General features: G+C 37.3%; 1 protein-coding gene across 1 annotated transcript in view; it reads right to left on the bottom strand.

Moving 5' to 3' along the window:
- Positions 1–22,496, bottom strand: part of PFDN1 (prefoldin subunit 1) — a 58,268-nt gene extending 35,772 nt beyond the window's left edge. Inside the window, exons 1-2 of the mRNA XM_090288186.1 lie at positions 22,431–22,496; positions 19,914–20,080 (exon numbers count right to left, since the gene is read on the bottom strand). Of these exons, the coding sequence (XP_090144312.1) occupies positions 19,914–20,080; positions 22,431–22,463 (200 nt within the window). The 5' untranslated portion in view covers positions 22,464–22,496. The remainder of the gene's footprint in view (positions 1–19,913; positions 20,081–22,430) is intronic.
- Between the last annotated feature and the right edge of the window lie 316 nt (positions 22,497–22,812).

The raw sequence follows: 22,812 nt of genomic DNA, 5'->3' as shown, positions 1-22,812 counted from the left end.
TGGAGGAACATGAGACCTTCGCCCATGCTCCTTTATAAGATTATAAAGGGTCTTAAGTCTGAGTGGGGGGGATTGTTATATTTTATTGTTATAAAAAAATTAATTAATTAATCATTTTTTAAAGAAGAATATGGGAAAAGGTGAGGCTGGACAGCTTGTATGCAACACCCATAGACATGAACTAGAGGAGGTGGGATTGCTGGGGTAGGGAGGGTACTGGGCGGAGTTGAGCAAAGGGGAAAAAGTTGAAACTATTGTAACAATATAATCAATAAAATATACTTCAAAATTTAATACAACCTGTTTTGTGACTTATGTTTATAATTCTCGATGTAGGGAAAGGAAAGAAAATTTTTTATAGCCTCAAGTAAGTGAACTGAAATATTTCCCTTCCACTGGAACCAAGGGAAAACCTCAATACTCAAATCTCTTTCAGGACTGTCCAACTAAGCTATAACAGATTTCAATTAAAGATCACAATTAATTAAGCAGACTGTTTCTTCTCTTTGTATGTAACTTAAGTTTCTAACCATCTCTCTTAACAAAAAACCAAACACAAAAAATATGAAGACAGCAATATGCAGTTTCCTCTACCAATCCTCACAAAAACAACACTGTTTCTCAGCAGGTTCTTAGCAAGAGGGTGTTATAGATATAAGACAAGGAGAAACAGACCAAAAAGAGCAATTCTCCCTTTGTCCAGACACCTGGCGGAAAACTGCTTTTCCCCTACTTCTTCATGAATGTACCTTGGCACAAATATTAACAGAGTCTCTTTCACTCTTCTAATTATTAAGCCTGTGTCCTGATGTGGAAAGTCCAGATAATTTAACTGATCATCCTAGTATTCAGTCATAACTTGATCCTTTGTAAAAATATTACTCCTATGTTTACTCATATATTCATGCAAAACAAGAATTACTCTATTACCCTTTGGTCCAAATGTTCTTATTACACTGGGGAACACAATTTTCGTTGAGTTAGATCCGATGCTTGTTTTTGACTAACTTTTGACATCTGAATCCAAAAATGACCTATCACGTCAACTTTTTAAAGTACAGGATACCCTCCCTTTCTCCCAAAAATCATACAAAATGTAAATACAAAGGAAAATAAAGAAAAAATTACCTGAATAGACTGTTTATATTTAGAGTTATTGTATTCATATAAAGACTATATATTGTTACTGTAAGTCAATTGTGTACAAGTAGTAAAGTTATGCTACCAAACATACATATTAAGGTATTTTATCTTTTCAAATGTCACGCTAGGAAATGCCAAAATGAGATACTTGAAACAGTCTCCTTCAGTTGGCAAAGCTTTAACAAATTGTTTCATGAGACCCACTTTTATGTGCAGAGGTGGGAATACAATGTTTTCTGTCAACAAGTGGCTCATGTAGAATGTTTGGATCACCAGGTTTGAGGTCAGATCTTGGAGGCCAATTCGACTCCACCCAATGCTTCTCACAAGCTCTGCTGTCCCAATTCACAGAAAACAGGGATACTTGGTGTCCACGTTGCTGCCCAAGAAGGAAGCAGACCATTTTAAGGTCAACACAGATGATCCAATTGTGCTTGTGATATTGCAACAGATTAATGACTCTCTTTACGTCTTCATATTCTTGATGAAAACAAACTGAGTGGCCAATTGGGTTTGCACCAAATAAATTGCCATTGTGGAGGAGGACACACTTAAAGCTCCGCTCTGAGCTACCAATGAACAGTCGCCATTCAGTTGCGTTCCAGATTGGAATTCCCAATTCCTCCATTAAACCATGTATGCTATGGCAATACACAAAGCCACCGTCACTTCGAAAGTACTGCAGAAATGCACTTTCTCCTGTTCAAAAGTAGGATACCTTCGCTCCTTTTTCAAACAAGTTTTTCTCATGCAGTCTTGATGCTAGGAGTTCTGAAGCCATTTTGGATAGTCTTAAATCTCATGCCAAATTATTCAACTCATGCTGATCAAATCCCTTACGAACTGAGTCACCTTCAATTTCGAAATCTTCATCGTTGCTGTCACTTAGTTCTTCACCATACTCCTGTTTTTCGAAAGAGGGTAGTTCAATGAAAACTGGCACTGGGATTTCAGCTGAATGAGGCACTGGGCGTATAGCTGATGGTAGACTAGGATACTCTATTTTACACTTATTTTTCTTGTTATATCCTGATGTTTTCACTGTACAAAGTAACAGTCACTTGAATGATCACTGGGCTCTCGCCAAACCATAGGTATACCAAATGGCAATTTGTCACCTGTTCCCTTTGTCCACATCCGTAAACTCTTGACACACTGCTTGCACACCTTGTGAGGGACCCAAGACTTATCTTGATCACCAAGTTTTACTTTAAAATATGCAAAACAGGCTTGCCTGACAAATGCGCTGATGTTTGTCCTTTGACTGGGAATGGTGAAACTGCCACAGATATAACAAAATGAATCAGGGTTGTTGAGGCACTTACGACAAGAAATAGCAGAGGCAGACATGATCTGAAGGAAAGGAAATAAGTACATATGTAAATAAAAAAATTCTGCTAACTCCTTGTATACAGACAAGAACTCAAGACTACACTTCGGAATACAATTCACTATATACAGCAGCACAGGACCTCTCACCGCACTATCTCATGTGTAACTGAATAGCCTAGACAAGTATGAACCTGTTGCTGGTCTCCAAGGTCATCCCCCAGCCCTCCCCACTCGAGGGAGGTTTGCTCTCAGCCAATAGGAGAGCACTAGTGCTTCCCTCAATCCAGGCTCGATCCATTCTAGAGTGGTCGCATTAAGATAAACTGTAGAGAAAAATTTGACATGATAGAAGAAAACTAACTGCAGTTTTGAAATCGGCATATATAAAACAGCTGAAAAATCAAACTCAACAAGAATTATGTTAAAGATTGTTTCCTTGTGTTATTAGTCCAAGAGATAGGTGCTATTTTTAATAAGATTATGTTATACAGAATATTTTTCTCAGAAATAATTACAGACTTATGATGGCTTGACTTACAATATTTTGAATTAACAATGGCATAAAAGCAATATACATAATAAATTACATGACATATTCAACATTTTATAAAATAGGCTTTCTGTTAGATGGCTTTGCCCAACTAGAAGCCAATGTAAGTGTTCTAAGCACGTTTAAGGTAGGCTAGGCTAAGCTAAGACGTTTGGTAGGTTAGATGTATTAAATGCATTTTAACTTATGATATTTTCAACTTACAATGAGTTTTTCAGCACATAACCCACCTTTAGCTAAAGAACATCTGCATTTGGTAAAGTATTTCAGGAGAAGAGCTGTCTAGCACTGTACTAAGTCTCAGTGACACCATGTAAAAAGTATAAATCTAGGCCCAAGAGCAAATTATGTCATTACAAGCAAATTTTTCTAAGGAAGTCTTTTAACCATGGAAATCATATTCAGAGTAAAATACACATTTTTAAATAGCACTGATTGCTGCTGTCCAGTGAGTAGTAACCTCAAATAATAGGTCATCAGACATTATCTTTATTAGTGTCTGGGAAATTTTCAAAGCTAAGATTAGAGGTCAAGTCATTACTTATGTGGCCTTTAAAAATAAAGTATCTGAACAGATACTAAATCCCCTGAGCAGAAAATAAAATTACTAGAAAGCAAGAACACTCAACAACAAAAACATGTTTTTCCATGGCCACACACCCCTGAGGTAGCTATATTGGACTGTGCCAACCTCAAAGGCCAGAGAGATGTCACCAAAGCTGGCCATTCTACCATCAGCCTAAAGACATCTGAGCCATGGAAGTTTTAAACAAGGATGAGTATTGAGTAAACTCAAATGTCCTCCTTAACAATAGTTACACAGTCAAAATTCAAACCAAAAAGTTATTGGAAATTGGGTTTAGTCCTCAAATTTAAAAGTGTCAAAGATACATGGTAGGAAGATTGGAAAGGGCCCCAAGAAACATTTGGATTTCTGAAAAGTCTTTAGAAAACAACTTATTTATTGTTAAAAAGGCACTGAATTATCTGATGCTATTTTGAAGATAAGGGATATATCATGACAATGTAATTAGGAGTCATATATCATAAATAAATATTATATACACAGTTTCTCAAAGCAGAGTACCTCACAGAGATCCTGCCTGATAGTTTATGGAAGGCCAAATGGCAGATAAAAAATTCTGGAGTTCAGAAAGTGCCACAAAGGAAAAATGAACCATGAAGAGGGAAGTTATTTTTATATAACAAATGATATGCACAGAACGTGCTTACAGTACTCAGGATGACATAATCTAGACTAGAGTTGCTGTTTTGTAAAAAGCCTCTACATTGGAAATCAGTGCTACGTGGCCCTGTACTATCAACTCTCAAAGGCCTGTAGCCTGCTGTTTCATTTCCTCATTTATTTGCAATTATGCCATCAAGAAAAAACAACAACAACAAAAAAAACAATTTAATGATGACCCTTGGTGTTGTTTGAGAAACATCAGAGGCTGTGTTCTGAATTGTCCTACAGATTGGTACGTGACTTCCACTTCGTTCACATATCCAAAATACAATCCAGGATCAATGGCCATGTCTTTTGGGTACCTTCCAAAGTATGGTCACCTGGACATACGCTATTCAGAGACAATAAAATGCTTACGATAATGCATTTTGTTTGGGTGAGAAATTTTTTAAGCATGTCTGAAAACATATTCTAATGGCATGTAGGGCATCTACAAATTAAGTGGCACAGAGAAAGCTGAAGAGGAATAAATTTAACTTGCTTCTTTGCCTCATTCCACTGGTGATGAAAACTACCTCCATGTGCACAAAGACCTACATTCAAAAAAATATTATACTTTATCATTTTTTTAGAGGAAGGAAGAAAGAAAGGAAGGAAGGAAGGAAGCTAAATCCCTTAGCAAGGAAGCAATGAACAAATTATGGTACATCCATATTGTGGGATGGTGAATGAGTAGAGACTTCTCTTTATGGCATAATGCAGAGTAGATACCCTGAACACTCTCTGATTAAAAACAAAGCCAAAAAATTTCATTTTAAAACATTCTGCTGAGCAAACAGAGACAAAAGATTCTACAAAAGCCCAAAACATAGTGCATCAGGATTTCTGGAAGGTAAGAAAGCAATTAATTCCCTTTCTTAAGAAACCCCAGAGAGTTTCTGCTGAATTCCAGAGACCTTGAACATCCACACTGGCACAGAAACAGAAGATAAAATCCAGGGGCTATCCAAAGTGAGGATGGTATTAGGAGAATCCTTGATTAAGCCAGGTTCCCCAAGGGTTCCATCTACATTATGAGTGAAGAAGAAATAAACTTCCCTCTCATCAGAGTAAAATTGAAGAAACTTGTCTATCAATACCTTGGTAGTGAAAAAACAAAAACATCCCCTAAGAATGTGTAACAGTAAACTGACCTTCTTATGGGCTGTGGTTCAAATTCAACCTAATACATGGGCCAGAAAATCTCAAGCACAGGATGTAAATTACAATGTTCTCAATTAGAGGGGTGACAAAGTTCTAGTACACTTGAAAATGGATTAATAAAAGTTAAACTAAAAAACAAAGAGCAAAAAAGATGTAAAACAATAAAATAAACAAGAAAATATAATACATTACACAAGAACTAAGAGTCAATGATGTGCAGTCCAACATATGTGCAATTAAAGATCCAGAAGATAGAATGGAATGAGAGGAACATTTGAAGAGATAATGATCAAGAATTTCCTTTTTTTCTAAAAGATTTTACTTCTTAATTTTTAAAGAGAGGGGAAGGGAGGGAAAAAGAGAGGGAGTGAAACATCGATGTGTCAGAGATACATAGATCAGTTGCCTCTCGCACACCCCCACCTATCCCACAACTCAGGCATGTGCCCTGACTTGAAATCCAAACAGCGACCTTTTGGTTCGCAGGCCAGTACTCAATCCACTGAACCACACCAGCCAGGGCTGGACAAGAATTTTCTAAAACAAATTTTTTAAAACCACAATTTAAAGAACTCAGAGAAACCCAAGCAAAATAAAGACAACAATAGCAAAATAAAGACAACAATAGCAAAAAAAAAATAGATGTAGCATAACCCAACTACTGAAAACCAATGATAAAATCTTGAAGACAGCCACAGAAACATGCATTACAGAGAAACAAAGAGTTAGAGCAAACATCTTGTCACAAACATGTAGGCAGAAGACAATGGAATGACATTTTCAACATACTGAAAGGAAAAAACTATTAACCCAGCATTATATAAACAGTGAAAATATCTTTCAAAAATAAAGGGTAAATTCAAACAAACAAAACCTGAGAAAGTTTAGTCTGGCAAAAAAACACAATAAGACATGTTAGGGGTAGTGCTTTCAGCAGGAGTATGATAACATATGGCAATTTACAAAGAAATAAAAAGCACTGGAGACTTTACATCAGGATAGTGGCACAGGTAAACACAGCTCACCTCCTTGCACAACCACACCAAAATTACAACTAAAATACAGAACAACCATCACTCAGAACCATCAAAAAAGTTGAATGGAAGTCTGACAACTATGGAATTAAAGAAACCAAATCCAATCAGACTGGCAGGAGGCACCCAGACGCATTACTGGCTGGTCCCTCATCCATGTGTGGTAGATAAAAATTCAGGAGGGATATCTCAGGAGCAAGGAGTCCTAGCCCCACTCCAGGACCCCCATTCCAGGGTTCAAGTGCCAGGAAAATAAGTCCCCATAGTTGCTGGCTGCAAAAACCAGCAGGGATTGAGTCAGTGGAAGAAACTTCTGGAGTCCCAAGCAGTTCCCCTTAAAGAACCCACACATGAACTTACTCAGACTAACACTCTGAGCTACAGCACCAGGGCAGCAGCTTGAAAGGCATCAGAGGCATACAGGGAGGAACTGAAGTGTCTGGCATCAAGGCAGTAACTGGGTGATGTCTTTCTCCCAGAGAGAAAGGTGTGCAGAGGCATTGTCTGTTTTCTGAGCTCTCCCCACACAGAGCCACAGAGCCACAAAGCTAAGCAGGCTGGTGCCATATCTGATAATCCATCAATCTGGATAACTGTTTGCCTTGCCCTGGATATCCCCTGAGACTTTGTCCCACCTAACGTACAGGACCCCCCCAAACTGTTAACCGTGACATTTCCATTTGAATGGCTGCTCTTGACTCATGCTTCACAAATTCCTAAGTCCTATCAAACAAGCAACAGTTGGCCACAGTAAGTCTCCAGCCTCTGTACCTCTTGCTAAGTGGCACCAGGCCCAGCACTAAGCAGCAGCCAGCCGAGATTCATGGCTTGGCTTTGCCTGGGAATCTCCAAGCCCAGCACAAGTAGCAGCCATGTCAGATTGCTTGATAGCTCATGCAGGGTGGCCCTGGGCAGAACACAGAAGAGAGCTGACCTTGGCTGCACAAAGGGAGAAACCCCAGAGTCTGTACACCCAGTGTACAGCTACAGACCACCCTGACCCTACATGCTGATCCTCCACGGAGGGCAGAGGTTGATGGTCAGTGGTCACAGTCAGTCCTTGCAGCAGACTGACCTGGGAAAATCCCTCCCATTGACCTGCCAAGAGTAATCAAGGCTCAACTACAAGAGGAGGGTGTACTCAGCCCACATGAAGGGCACACCTCAAGTACGTAGCTTGGGTGAGAGGGGAGATTGCGTCACTGGACCCTACAGAGTACCTACTACATTAGGACACACTATCAAGACAGGAAGTCACAGCAGCTCTACCTAATACATAGAAACAAACACAGGGAGGCTGGCAAAATGAGGAGACAAAGAAACATGGCCCAAATGAAAGAACAGATCAGAATTCCAGGAAAAGAACTAAACAAAATGGCGATAAGCAATTTATCAGATATAGAGTTCAAAACACTGGCTATAAGGATGCTCAAGGAACTTAGTGAGGACATCAACAACATAAAAAAGATCCAGTCAGAAACGAAAAATACACTAATTGAAATAAAGAACTATTTACAGGGAAAAAACAGTAGAGTGGCTGAAGCCAGGAATCAAATCAATGATTTGGAATATAAGGAAGCAAAACACAACCAATCAGAACAATAAGAAAAAGGAATCCAAAAAAATGAGGATAGTATAAGCAGCCTCTGGGAAAACTTCAAGAGTTCCAACATTCACGTCATAGGGGTGCCATGAAAAGAGATAGAGCAAGAAATTGGAAATCTATTTGGAAAAATTAACAAAAGAAAACTTCCCTAACTTGGTGAAGGAAATAGACATGCAAGTCCAGGGAGCACAGAAAGTCCCAGCAAGATGCATGCAAAGAGGCCCACTCTACCATACATCATAATCAAAATGCCAAAGGTCAAAGATAAAGAGAGAATCTTAAAAGTAACAAGAGGAAAGAAGTTAGTTACCTACAGGGGAGTTCCCATAAGACTGTCAGCTGATTTCTCAAAAGAAACTTCGCAGGCTAAAACGGATTGGCAAGATATCTTCAAAGTAATGAAAAGCAGGGAACTACAGCCAAGACTACTCTCTGCCCAGCAAAGCTACCATTTAGAATTGAATAAAAGATAAAAAGATTCCCAGTCCTGGCTGGTGTGGGCCAGGTCCTGGTTGGGAGCATGCAAGAGGCAACCAACTGATGTTTCTCTCACACATCAGTGTTTCTCTCCCTCTCTTTCTCCCTCCCTTACCTTCTCTCTGAAAACAAATAAATAAAATCTTTAAAACAAAAAAAAAGTGTTTCCCAGACAAGAAAAAATTAAAGGAGGTCATCATCATCAAAGCATTATTATATGATATATTAAAGGAACTTATTTCAGAAAAAAAGAAAAATAACTACGAACAATAAAATGGCAATAAATATGTATCAACAACTGAATCTAAAAACAAACTAAGCAAACAAGAACAGAGACAGAATCATAAATAGAGAGCATTTTGATGGTGCCAGATGGGAGGGGTGTGTGGGGGATGGGTGAAGAGCCAAGGGAATTAAGAAGTAGAAATAGGTAGTTACAGAATAGCCATGGGGATGTAAAGTACAGTACAGGAAATGTAGTAGCCAGAGAACTTATAGGTGTGACCCATTGACATGAACAATGGTGGGCGGACTGCCTTAGGGAGTGGGGTTGCTGAGTGGAGCGGGGCAAAGGAGAAAAAATCAGGAGAACCGTATTGGTATAATCAATGAAATATAATTTAAAAAATAAAAAGCACTGGAAACAGTATAAATTAAGATGAATATAATAGGCATGCTTTTCTTACTGTTAATCATTTTAAAAAACAGTTGATATCTAAAGCAGGGGTGGCCAATTATGATTTTCAGGCCAGTCCAACCATGGACATTTATTTATATAATGTCTATGGCTACTTTCTCGCAACAATTGCTAAGAGAGACAACTGTAAAAATGTATGGCTAGCAAAGCTATTTTACTGGCTATCAAGCCAAAATTATTTACTACTTAGCTCATTACAAAACAAGCTTGCTAACTTCCAATTAAGATAAAATAATAACAACATATTGTAGGTTTCAAACTTATGTAAAATGTGTAACAAAAAAAGGAATGGCAGGAGGGACTTGACATATAAGATGAAGTGGTATATTATTTAAAGGTAGTTGAGATAAATTAAAGACATATATTGTAAAAAGAGGACAATCACTAAACTAAGAAATTTTTTACTGAGGACTAATACGCCAAAAGTGAAGGTAAAATAGGATCATAAAAAATATTCAATCTAAAAGAATGCAAAAAAAGAGGGGAGGAGTAAAGAACAAACGAGACAAACAGAAAGCATGTAGTAGGTGGTAGATTTAAATCCAATTATAGTAATTCCTTGAAATGTAAATGATGTTAAACACATCAATAAAAAGGGAAAGGTTGTCCAACTGGATATAAAAGCATGACCAAACTACGTGCAATCACCAAGAAATCCACTTTTAATAAAAAGACTTAGATAGGTTCAAAGCAAAAGCATAATCATACCCACCAAAATATCAATAATCAAAAAGACAGATAATAATTGAGGCACATCTTGGCAGACAAGAGGTAAAATGTGAAGAAGGCCGGGAACCAAGAGCAGGAAGAGAAAAAAAGAAAGGCAACAGGGGGCACAGTGAGAGAAGTCAGAAAGGGAACGAGACGGAGCTGGGCAGAGCCACAGCAAGCAGCAGCAAGCAGACCTCTGAAAGGGCAAGTGCTACCATGGCCGGCAGGGCGAGGAGCACTCACCAGAGGCAGGAAAGACTCGACATGAACGGGAATTTAAAGCTAAGAGACCACTGATCCAAGCACACACGTCCACTTGTGACCTCATCGGGTACATTCACTTCACCATTCTTCTCAAGTGCATAAGAGAGAAATCATATGTTACGCCACAAACCAAGTCTGAAAGAAGAAATGAGTCAAACTGATGAGTCAAAGAAGAAATCAAAAGAGAAATCAAAATTAAAGAAAAATAAAAAAATACTCTGATATGAATGAAAATAGAAATGTAACATATCTAACTTTATGGGATGCATCTAAAGCAGTTCTAAGAGGGACATTCACAGCAATAAATGCCTACCTCAAGAAATAAGAAAAGTCTCATAAATGACCTAACTTTACATATAAAGGAACTAGAAAAATAACAAAATAAGTCCAACATTAGTAGAAGGAAGGAAATAACAAAGATTAGAGCAGAAATAAATCACTCCCAATCATGGCAGTGCCATCCTTAAGATACAAGCCCAAGCATGTGTCTCAGTTCTGGGAAACACACTTTGACCTTAACAGATATGACACAGAAAACATGGTATGTCCTAATTCTGGATGTCGTCACATCTAAGTGAAATCCTTGGAACTCCTTCACTCAACCTGAAGATGAAGCTGGCAAGCAGAAGGAAGAGGGCAGAGGCAAGAGTACTGAATAAATGGGACCTACAGTTCCTGAGGAGGCCTGATATACACAAGTAAACTATGTAAGAAGCTGAACAAAGGGGTACATACTACAATGATTCTTTTTATCATATATATAGTCCATATGAAGTTCTAAAATAGGCAGAATTAATCAACAGTGACAGAAATCAGATTATTAGTTGCTTGAAGTAGGATTTAGAGGAGGGGAGAATTGACTTGGAAGAAGCAAGGAACTTTTTAGGGTAATGAAAATGTTCTACATGTAACATTTGTCAAAATTCATCCAGCTGTACACTTAAAATGAGTGTATTTTACTGTATGTAAGTTATATCTCAATAAAGTTGATTTAAGAAAGAGATTAGTACTACATAGCCAAATGGTTGTAAGTGTCATGGAGAAGGTAAGCCAAAAAAATAAAAAACAAGTAAAGGAGGTAAATAGGTAAGGGTGGAGTGTGTGTATACGTAATTCCAAACAGGATGGTCATGAAAGCCCTCAGTGCCTTTTTAGCAAAGACCTGAAGGAAGAGAAGGTGTAAGCCATGTAGACATCTGGAAGAAGGCCTCAGAAAGAGACCAGCAACGACAAAACCTTTGTCTTTTTCACTGATAAAATAGTGATCAGGTTTGCGTTTGAAAATCACTCTGGCTACTCAGTTGAGAACAGCTATAAAGTGGTTCAGGATGGAAGCAGGGAGCCCATTTAGGAAGCAACTGCAATAATCCAATGACAGTTTGGACCAGGGTGATGTTAAGTAGAAATGTTCAGATTCTGGACAACATTTAAAGAGAGAGTCTTTGCTAATCGATTGAATTTGAAAGAGAGGAATCAAAGAGGAGTCCAAGATTTGGAAGAACTGGAAGGATAGAAAAGCCACTTACTGAAATGAGAAAGACTGAGGGAAGAAGTATTTTATTTGTAAACAGTGACAATTTTATTCTAGTCAAGTTAATTTTAACACGCCTGTTAGACCATCAAATGGCAATGTAAAAGCAGGCAGGTGGATCTACAAGTATGTAGTTCAGGGAAGGAGTCCAAGCTAAAGACAGAAATCTAGGAGCTGTCAGTACATAAAAGGCATTTTAAAAGATAAGCCTAGATGAGATCACTAACAGACTGAGTGCAGACAGAAGAGAAAAAAATCCAAAGGCTGAGCCCAAGGTCAACCTAATACTTGGAAATGGGAAAGAAAAGGAAGCAGTAAAGGAGACTGAGTAGGAATGGCCAGTGAAAGAGAAGGAAACCCAAAAGGTGGCATCCTGGGAGCCAAGGGAAGAAGTGCTTCAAGAAGGAAAGAAAGATCAACTGGACTAAAAGCTACTGAGGACTCAGAGTTCACTGTCATTATTAGAGAAGCATAGTCCCTTCAGGAACCTAGTCCCATGTAAACATTCTTTGTTCTAGAAGAGTAACTCACACACTGCTAGGTTCAATCTGTACTAATTAAAAATCACTGTGTATTTTTAAATCAAACTGTTACTCCTGAAATGGAAGCCGTAGTATGTTAATCTATTTTAAACATGATGCTTATTTTTGGTCACTATTTGGTATTCTAACTATTCCGGTAAATAAATCACCTCTGATGCTTACCACTTTTACTCTGGCCTCATCAAACCCCAAATATTTCCACATATAAGCATGAGCTGTGCTACAACTTTTTCCAAGATGTGATCTTTATTTCACGTAGGTTAACATGTTAACACTGAATAAAATATAACCCTTGGAGTGTAAAAAAAATTAATACCCAATGAGCATTGAAGGATACAAACAGAAGACTCAGGGTACAAAGGCAGAAAGTCACAGAGAAATATATATTTGACACAAATGCAAGAGTCAGACACACACATACAGGATGCATATTGTGGTCCAAATCTTTTTACCCTGAGCCAAACAATGTAAAAGGCTTGGCTTATGGCAGTCGTGTTCTTATCTATTTAAAGACACACTTTTAATACTGGGCTCCTGCTGCTGTGCAAATTTTGATATGAGAACATTTCAAGTCCTCTTTCAAAGCTAAAGGAATAGTGTCTTCCAAATAACCTGGTCAATCTCAAGGTCATTGATTTTCCTCTGAACAAGAGTTAGTGATGAGTTCCTGGCCAGGACAATGAGATAGATACTCTCCCAGACACGTCCATTCAAACTTAAATTCTAAAAACAAATTGAGCATGCATTCTTCACAAAGCCACAGGCACTAATGGTGCCTACATTACACTGCAATCCTAATTATTCCATCTGGGCAAAGAAATATTTGCAGTTCACAGCCATTTCTTATAAGAATACTACAATAAGTCATTATCAAGTGTGTGTTCATATATATAGACTGACTCGCACCTTCTAGCTCAAAAGATTTTCTCTGAGCTTCCTGGCTGTTTCATTAGCAGATACATTGCTTGACACGAACATTTCAGTCCTCTCTCAAACAGATTAGATACCAAGTTGTTCCTGAATCTGCCCCTATAAGTAGCAGCTAAAAATCAGAAAATTCTTGGTACAGCTTAAAATTGATTATTTTCATTTCAGAGAAATTCAGCTGGAATTAATCAGTTACAGCACATAATTCCCCAATGACAAAGTAACAAAGTTCAAGATCATTGTTACCTTTATTTTTATTTACATAGGAACAACAAAGTAATGATACTTCTCACTCTTCCCTCAGTTAACTACATTGATTCTTGCTTATCACCAATGGGAATACATAGTAGTATCATCCTCTTGTGTTGTTGAATAATTGCTATTTTCATGCAACAAAAGTAGATGTTGTTTAATCCTTTGTCAGCTAAAAGAAAAATAAAGGTCAGGCCTTGTGATGCTAGGAAATGCAGAAGCAAAATCCAAGTAACTAAATGAATCAATTACACTTACTTCTTTAAAAACAAGTTCAGGCCTAAAATGAGTAACCCTACAAGGACACATTAAATAAAAAAAATTTTAGCATGTTTGTACAACCAAAGGTACGTATAACAACCTTTTTTGTCCCTTTGTACAATAGAGTTCTAATTAGCACAACCTTTTTAAAATTAATTTCTTGTGTTTAGAGAGAGATTGCTTGGATCCTGGAGGACATGGGAGGGGAAGAAGGGAAAGAATTATTAAAAGTACTCTTCTGCAAAAGGAACATGGCTATGTAATTCCTACGCAAATGTTAACTTCCCTTGGCATAAAAACAGTGATGTCATTTGACACAGCAGTACAGCAGTTATAATGAACAAGTTTTTAAATCACTGACAACTTAAGAAAATTAAGAATATTACTCAAACATCTCTCCCTAGAGTACCACATCTGTGGAAGAGCAGAGTGTGCCCATCTGGGATTATATACATACTCAGCATCAACAAAAATGAAGTCATTTTTCCTTGCACAACAGGAAAGGCTGTGTTTTTTTCCCCAGAACTCTGAGCAATGAAAGCTATAACTTTAAACGGCTCTGTATAAAAACACATGAAGGGTGGGTCATAGTCTGTTAGTAAAAGCAGCTCAACATCAAGAACTCCTGTTCCTTTAAAATAAAATCTTAACAATAACTAAAAAATTCCTTTTTACTTTTAAAAATCATTGTATCTTTGCTTATTTTCTCTAACATACAGGTTAATACCTTTAAAGAGAGCATAAAGGAGCTTCTGAACTTAAATTTGCAATGTACTCTCACACCAAAACTAATTTGCACATTTTTTTCCTCCTATAATAAGTACTAAAAATATCCAAACTTGATTCCAGTGAGAATATAAACTATTTTTACTATAACATCAACAATATTTATCAACAAAATTTACTACACCACCATTTGTGGTTTATTTCCTAACCTATTAGGAAAAAGATACAGTACAACTATTTCTTCAGCTTTAACATCACCTCAAATTGACTGTAATACCAACTATCTAGCTACATGAAATTATAAAACAGTTGCAAAACTTGAGGAAGCATGACTATATCCCTTCCTATTAATATTTAACATAACTAAACTTAGAGAAACTGCAGAATTTTCACCCTGGATTTACCAAATGTCATGATTCAAATTACAGGTCAACATCCAAACTTACAATTAAAATTACTACAAACCAACGTAACATTTTAAACAAAGGCACAGTTCAACCAAGCTGAAGCAGTCATGCACGGGCAGTTCAGATTTCTACATCTTAATTAGGTGAAAAATTATTTAACTAGTAATTTTTTTTTTAATTTAATTCCTGTCAGACCTACTGTTTTCACTTTCTACCTGTGCCACATTTATCTTAAGTCTTATATTATACTTCTGGATCTTTTAATCATTAGAGATCAACCATCAAATTACTTCAACAAGTAGAAATAGCAACACCGCTCCCAAACAGCATTTCTGCATTGCTAGACACTTATCTAGTTGGTAGATTTATACCATTGTTCATTCTTAGTTCCATAAATGTAAAAAAATACCCACAGAATGGTGGCATACCTCTAAATTAGTTTAAATATGGTACAAAGTTATTTTTAGTTAGGTCCAAGTTTTAAAAAGGCACTAATCATTCTTTTCAAAGGCTAATCTACTCAAGTTCCTCCCATATTAAGAAAATAAAAAGCTTAATTTGTCTCTTTTGGAAAGGAGAAATGTTATTTATGTAATGCTCAACTAAGAGGATATTTAGAATAAGAGAATAATAGACCTGACACCAAATCAGGGTCAGGATCATACCTATTGTTAATAAAAATAAGTTTGACATTTATCCTAATGATGGTCCTTTCAAACACTACTATGGCTAAATGTTATTTATGTGTACTTTCAAGTGTAATTCTTTTTGTACTTCTATGCAAAGTACAAAGGAAGAAAACCACCATATGCCATTATAAACTGGTTCTTATTCATAAAAAAAGAAAAGACAAGAAATATCCATGTAATATTTATTTGAGACCTAGTATTTACTTGATTCCCTCCTTGCATGCTAGAAAGATGCAAAGACAAACACTTCCAACTATTCAGACAGATCATTCCACAGTTGTAACTTTCATCATAGTTCTCAAAGCAGTATGGTGAGGTCAGCTCACAAACAGCTTAAGGAGTAAAACTAGAAATTGGTGGTAGTAGTATCAGGCTACATAACAGCCTCTCCAAAGAATATGAAGTAACAGAACTAAAATGTGCTGGCAATATGCCAAGAGACTGGATGGAATATAGCTTTGAGCAACAAACACTCAGAGCTTACAGTATATAGCAATTCATCATCTCTTACCCTGCAGCTTCATTTTCTTTGTTTTAAGCCCCAAATAGCCATATTTAAGAGGTACTTAACACTACCAAATTCTCCATATTTGTGAATTGAAAGGCATCTGGGCTTGCAATGATCTGGTAACTACATACATACCCTAAAAAGAAAAATCTGACTTTCATCCTATGTGAAGATGAGGAGGGTAAAATAGACAATTATATTCATATTATTCTGCACAGAAGCTTTTTTTCTCCAAGGGTTATACTGCCCTCAGCTTAATTTTGAAGGCTTGGAATATCTCCGTAACCGGCTCGTATTTAGAATTAGTCAACCTTCTTAACAAATTTAATAAAGAATTAATCCTGTCAGATGAAATGACATAATTTTCATCAGAAACAAGTCCTTTGACTTCAGTCAAAATGTTACTTTTATAATTTCATCTTTATTGAATCATATTATTAAAACAGAATAATAAACTCTAATTCTTAAGTCTCTGACACTTTCTAATCATATATTCTTTCCAAAGAACCAAAAGAAAATGCAGTTATTTTAGGCAAGAAATCATATTCAATTCAAATCAACACACACTGAACATCTATTCTGTGCCAGGCATTATACTGAGAACTGAAGAAACAAAGATAAATATGTATGTATAATGGTCTCCCAGAGCTGACAATCTAGCTGGGGAGACTGACCCCCTTAAAAATCAATCAAACTCTCTCCCTCTCCTCCCCCACCGCCCTCTCTCTCTCTCTCTCTCTCTCTCTCTCTCTGTGTGTGTGTGTGTGTGTGTGTGTGTGCGCGCGTGTGTGTGTGCGCGCGCGCATGTTCTACTAGCTATTGGAACAAAAGCCCTGGTACCACTCCAGAAATGTGACTAGGTCTGCTAGGAAGCAAAAATCTTCAGACAAAATGAGCTATTTCTTGAAAGATGAGAATTTCACAAGGGAAGGTGGAGGACCACAGGCCAAGAAGGACAGAATGAGCAAAAGCATGAAAAGCACGAAACATGGCATGTGTGAGGAAGCCCATGTGGCAAGGGTAGGGATAACAATTTCTGGCACGTGCTACTTCATAACAGACATCATTAATCAATTAAAGCATGTTTAAAATCCACAAAAGGCTCAAACTCCTTCTCAACAGATAACCCAAAACCAATGGTAGGAAGTTCATCCATGAGATGTCCCGAGTCTGGGAAGAGAAAGTGGTGGGACTTGAGGCTAGAAGGATAAACTAAGGACAGATTATGAATGACCATGAATGCTATGCTAACAAGTTTAAATCCTGTGGACAACAAAGGATGAACAAAGGATTTTATGAAAAATATCGACATGATCAATTCTGGCAGATGTATAAAGAATACATTTGGAAAGACAGAATAAAGGCAGAGAGGGCAGAGAGAACAGTTAAGATGCTATTGCCGATAGTCTAGGCAAGATCTAATGAGCCTTAAATTGCAGTGATAGCAAAAGTCTACTGCAGGTTCTAAAACAAAAATGAAGTGTTTTGGATTTTATAATCCATGGTTTTAAAACAACAATTTGAGAAAAATTAGCACTCTAATTAGAATTCCCAAACAATACTAAAAAAGGGAAAGGTAAGACAACGTAAAGACTAGAACTTAAGACGTGAACCACAAAGATACTCAAGATTACCCAAGACTATAAATTCAGAAATAGATATTTCAGGTTTAGCATCAAGAAAGAGAACATGACCAGACTAATACTCAGCAAGTCTTTTCTTCCTGAGGGCACTAATACTCTAGCCAAGCAACAAATACTATTCACCTTACATGCCCCTACAATGCAGGGTCAAGTGCACACTACCACTGAAATGCAGAAAGCAAAAAAGTCAAGTTTAAAACCAAACTTTGAACCCATATAGGAGTACCCCTTTAATTAAACATTTAAAACTACACATTTCTTTTTAAAAACATAAGTAATATGAAATAAAACTTCTGGAAGTACTATTGTTCAACCATTAACTAATTCATATTCCAGTCTTCAAATTCTAAAAGTCTTTGTGTGGAATGCAACCTATCTGTAATACTTTGGACAGTATGCAAAAAAAGCAACACTCCTATCACTTCTGCAGAATGTTTAATAAATGAAATTATTCTAATTAAAAGTAAAAACTTCATTGTAGCTCAAAAGGCCAAGGACAGTCAAAAAGTTTTTCTATTTTGGAAAAAGATTCTTTAGCTGTTGCAAACAGGCTAATGGAGTGATGTGAAATCCAAGTACAACATGTTAACAAGCATGCTAGAAAAGCTAGCATTACTGTTTTAAGACCTAAGGATATTCACATTAAGGATAAAATTATCCTGTCATGAATGCCAACAATGCACTTCATACTACATAGACACATAGTCAAGGGTTCCACTTTGTTTAACCCAATTATAATATTTTGTGTCCTGGTAATAAACTCTCAAATTGGGATTCTCTTCCTGTTAAAACAAGCTAAAATGAAAAATATTAACTCCAAAGACAAAATTTATTTGTGGCATATTGTTCATTCTGAGAAAGTAAATCTGATTTACAGTTTATCATAAATCTATCTCTTTTCCAGAAAGATTAGCAAGTCAGGAGCAGGGTCTACTTCTCATGATGTCATTCCAAAGTCATTACTACATGTTACACATGTTATACTTTCTTCAAAGCAATCACAAAACAAGTCACCCCAAGCCTGAGGTCAAATTCCGTTCCAACCAAAAGCTCTCCAACCTTGAAGTAATGGGCCACTTACTAAGCAATAGTCCAAGACCAAATTCCAGAAGAACCCTTCTCCTATACCCCCTCCTCCTAAAATCAGTCTCTTCCTTTAGCTCATTGTAATGGAATGTGTGCGTGACCTGTATTTAAGGGGTTTTCCATTCCTTATTGCTCAGAGAAAATGAAACAGATCTCTTCTCTCTCATAAAGGTAATATGTTTTAAAATAAAAAAGTGAAGTGTTATTATATGTTAATCACATAATAACAATTAGAACAAACAAAAGGTAAATTAGTTTACCAGAGGTCTTATGGATAACAGAATGAGTGTATTTAAATGACAACTGAATATTTTTATTTTAGGACACTGGTCAGACATCTAAAAGATTTATGATTTGTATGACTCCTAATAAATTAGGTAGGGAAGGATAGGTTAAAACTACAACTAGTTAAATAAATCTTTACACACAAAATTACTATGAACATCTTTTCATGACAAATCATATTTTTACCATTAAAGTTACACACTTTTAAGTCTCTAATTATGAGAGAATAGGAAATAGTTAAGAAATGTACTTCGAAGTCTAAAGTTCAATGCAGCTGGCAGCTCTCCCTCCGGGGAGTAAGCCCACACCTTTCCCTCTCTCTCACTTCCTCACCCTCAGGCTATTACTTTGCCTTTCTCTCTTCTAAGCTCCATGGGCCCTTTTTTTGCCCCTGTATCTTATTTCTGGAGCCCATTTATTTATTCATTTGATTTTAGAGAGGAAGGAAGAGAAAGAAACATGGACTTGTTGTTCCACTTATTTATGCATTCATTGGTTGCTTCTTGTATATGCCCTGACCAGGGGTTGAACCCACAGCCTTGGTGTATCAGGATGTTGTTCTGACCAACTGAGCTACTGGCCAGGTCCCTGAGCCCATTTCTTGTACAACTCATTTCTTCTACCTCTGTGATTTTCTAAATAAACTTTTTCTGAATTAAAAAAATAAATTAAATTAAATACATCTATCTGGGACTCAGTTTCTCATTTTTAAAATAAGAAGGTATTTGACTAGATGATCTTTAAAGCTACTGTGATACTTTACCCCAAATTTTAAAATGAACAAATTCTATGATTTAATTCAGACAAAACATCTCCCAAGATAACCCCCTTAAGGATATATTTTACTTACATTCTTCCTACACCTTCATACATGTTAGTCTCGTCTACCAAAGTCATAATCTCTGTATCTGTAAGATGGGCATGCTTTTTCGTTCTGTTTAGCTGTTCAATCTGTATGTCTGCAAGCTTCACCTTTTGTTGAGTGTCAATAACTTTGGCTTGAAGCTCTGTGAAGGCCTAATAAAAACAAGTCCTTAATTTAGTAGGTGAAATATTTTACAGGGAACATTTAAGTCAAATTCAGATATATTAAAATGAATCATGCTAACCAGAGACAAAGCTATGAAATTTACTAAAGCAAATAATAAAAGTTAGTATAACTGTAATTAATCAAGCCACTAGGATAAATACTGAATTTACCCTGTCCTCAGAAGACAGAATCTATTTGAAGAAGCAGAAACAAATGCAATTAAATAATAGGCATATCAAGTAGCAGGTACCCAAGGAGTAATAAAAGTAATAAATGGAGCAGAGAATGAAACCCAGAGATCCAAAACAAGAACCATAAATGGAACTCTCTACATGTGTATTACTCAACTAGGTTTCAAAGCACTTTCCCACATGTGTTTCAAATATTAATATAGGAATATTATTATGAGAACACTGAGGGATATAATAAACCTCATTTACTACTCTCAAATCCTATGAGTTAGGGTGGCAGTTTCATGATAACAGTTGACAAATTAAGTAACTAAATGTGTTAAAGAAATATAAGAGGCTTGAGCAGGGTTGAACAACTATCAGGTGGAAAGGCAGGTACTTACATACATTTCTTCTGACCCTTAGTTCAGGAATCTTTCTAGTCTACTGTCTACGTAATATCCAGAATATAAATATTTTTAAGAGAAAGACTGAAAAAAGAAAATTTCGAAGCACTGGTAGAGGAATTACATTATAATCTTCATATGCACACACCAAGCCAAATTTGACCCTTGAGTACACTTAAGTCAAAGATAAACACAGTTTTTGGATACTCTTGTTGAAATGCCTGGAATGACTTTCACATGTTGTCAAATTTATGCCTTAGTAATAACATCTGTGACTGCAATACATGGCAAAGGCTACTACTTACCTTTTATTCTGACTTTGTTCTCACCTATGAGTAAGGTTTCAAAAGATTTATTTGTGGGGGAGAGAGGAACCTTAAGTTTTCTACTAGTCTCCAGGTAAATAAATAAATAAATAAATTCGAAGATAAAATCTTTAAACGATTTTCTTTAGTTAATTTAATTGGTTGTCACAGCTATCCAATTTAAGGCTGAAATAATTTTCTTAGTTTGCATTCATTGTCCACAAGTTTCTCAGCAACAAATTCAATTACTGGGAGGCAAGTCCATTCACAGATGTACTCTATTGTTAGGTAAACTTTTAGAATGCTTTAAGCATTCTTAAAACAAATTTTGTTTTGCTCAGTACACAATTTGCTAATGAAGCTAGTGTTTTGTTAAAGCTGAGACACTACAGCATGAGAGAACACCAGATAAGGGCCAAATTTACAAGTTTCAAAACAAGAATGACAAAAAGTAAGACACATGCATAAATCCTCACAGCAATAACAAACCGCTTCGTTTATTAGGATGAAGAGCTGTATCAGCTCTCCTATTGCTTACTCACAGATGGACCAGAACAGAAGGCGGTCTTACGTAAAATTCGCTCTTCTGAAGAACCTAAACTACTAATGGCCCCAACCTTTGACTGAGTCTCTCCTGGAACTCAGTTTCCTTTTCTAGAAAAGGATAGGTTTAAAGGAGATGAAGCCTATGATTCTTTAAACCCCTGTCCCTTGCCTCCCCCGTCCCCCCCACCCCAAAAAAATATGGTTTGGGTTTGTTACTCGTGTTAGAATCCTGACAACTCTGTGGTGGTGAAAACGTTTCTGAGTTTCTGAGTAGCAATACACTTAAAAGCAACTGAAGAGAGAAACCTAATTTCTTCTGATGTCAATTTTATGTGGAAAACTTTACGGCACTTATTTCTTTCTTCGACAAGTCCTCCAAAAACGGTGGGGAACCAAAGTCCTGAGATGAACACTGCTATGAGCATATCTGGCTCTGAACTGTAGTGCGATCTTCCAAGGTCTGGGAACAAAAAGCTGCCTAAAAGCACAACTTGGACTTACAGTTTCTCAAAGCAAATGAGAACGCATTATTACAGATGCTTCAACTCGGGCAAGCCGTCCTATGGGGTGTTTCAGACTGGAATCTGAAACACTCACTTCAGGCCTTCCTATGGAACTGAAGGCTCCAAGAGCAACGAAACGGCTCTGGAGCTGGGCCCACACGGACCGGTCAGCTGTCGGCCCACTAGACTTACCAAACCCAGCCCAACCGGCTCTTCTCCAGCAAAAGCCGCTTGCCCCCCACTCCAACCTAAGGAGACCCGGTCCCGCTTTGCGACTCTGGGAAATCATCCCGCGGTTCCCTGAAACCGCTTTCCTTCCGCAAGACTCGACCGCCCTCGATACTCTTGTCCACAGACCCCTTAGTTACCAAAGAGAAGCCTTGGCATGCTCAAGACGCTCGCTTACCTTCTTCAACTCCAGATCCACGGGCGCCGCCATCTTGGCTCACTCTCTGCGCCTGCGCGCTGGGCGAAGGCCGGAAAGACTGTGGGGGAAGGGCGCGCCTTGGAGGTTTGATTATGTCTGTCCTTTCTGCGCGTGCGCATGAGTTGGGCTCATCAGGCTTCTTTCCCTTCTCCCAGAATATTAACTCTTTTTCTTTCTTCTTTTTTAAAAATATTTTTTATTTAATGTTTATTGTATCTTTTTTCTATTACCAGTTAGTCTTCTTACACTCCCTCCCACCAGCAATCACCACACTGTTTGTTGTCCATGACCCCGAGTCCTTTTTCGTTTTTGCTCAACTCCTCCACCCCTTCACCTTCCACCCACTAGCTGTCATCTGCTC

This window comes from Furipterus horrens, unplaced genomic scaffold (genome assembly GCF_987537825.1).
Source record: "Furipterus horrens unplaced genomic scaffold, mFurHor1.1.pri manual_scaffold_10, whole genome shotgun sequence".
NCBI lineage: Eukaryota > Metazoa > Chordata > Mammalia > Chiroptera > Furipteridae > Furipterus > Furipterus horrens.
The sequence above is the reverse complement of the archived record's forward strand: the minus strand, read 5'-3'. Positions and strand labels throughout refer to the sequence as shown.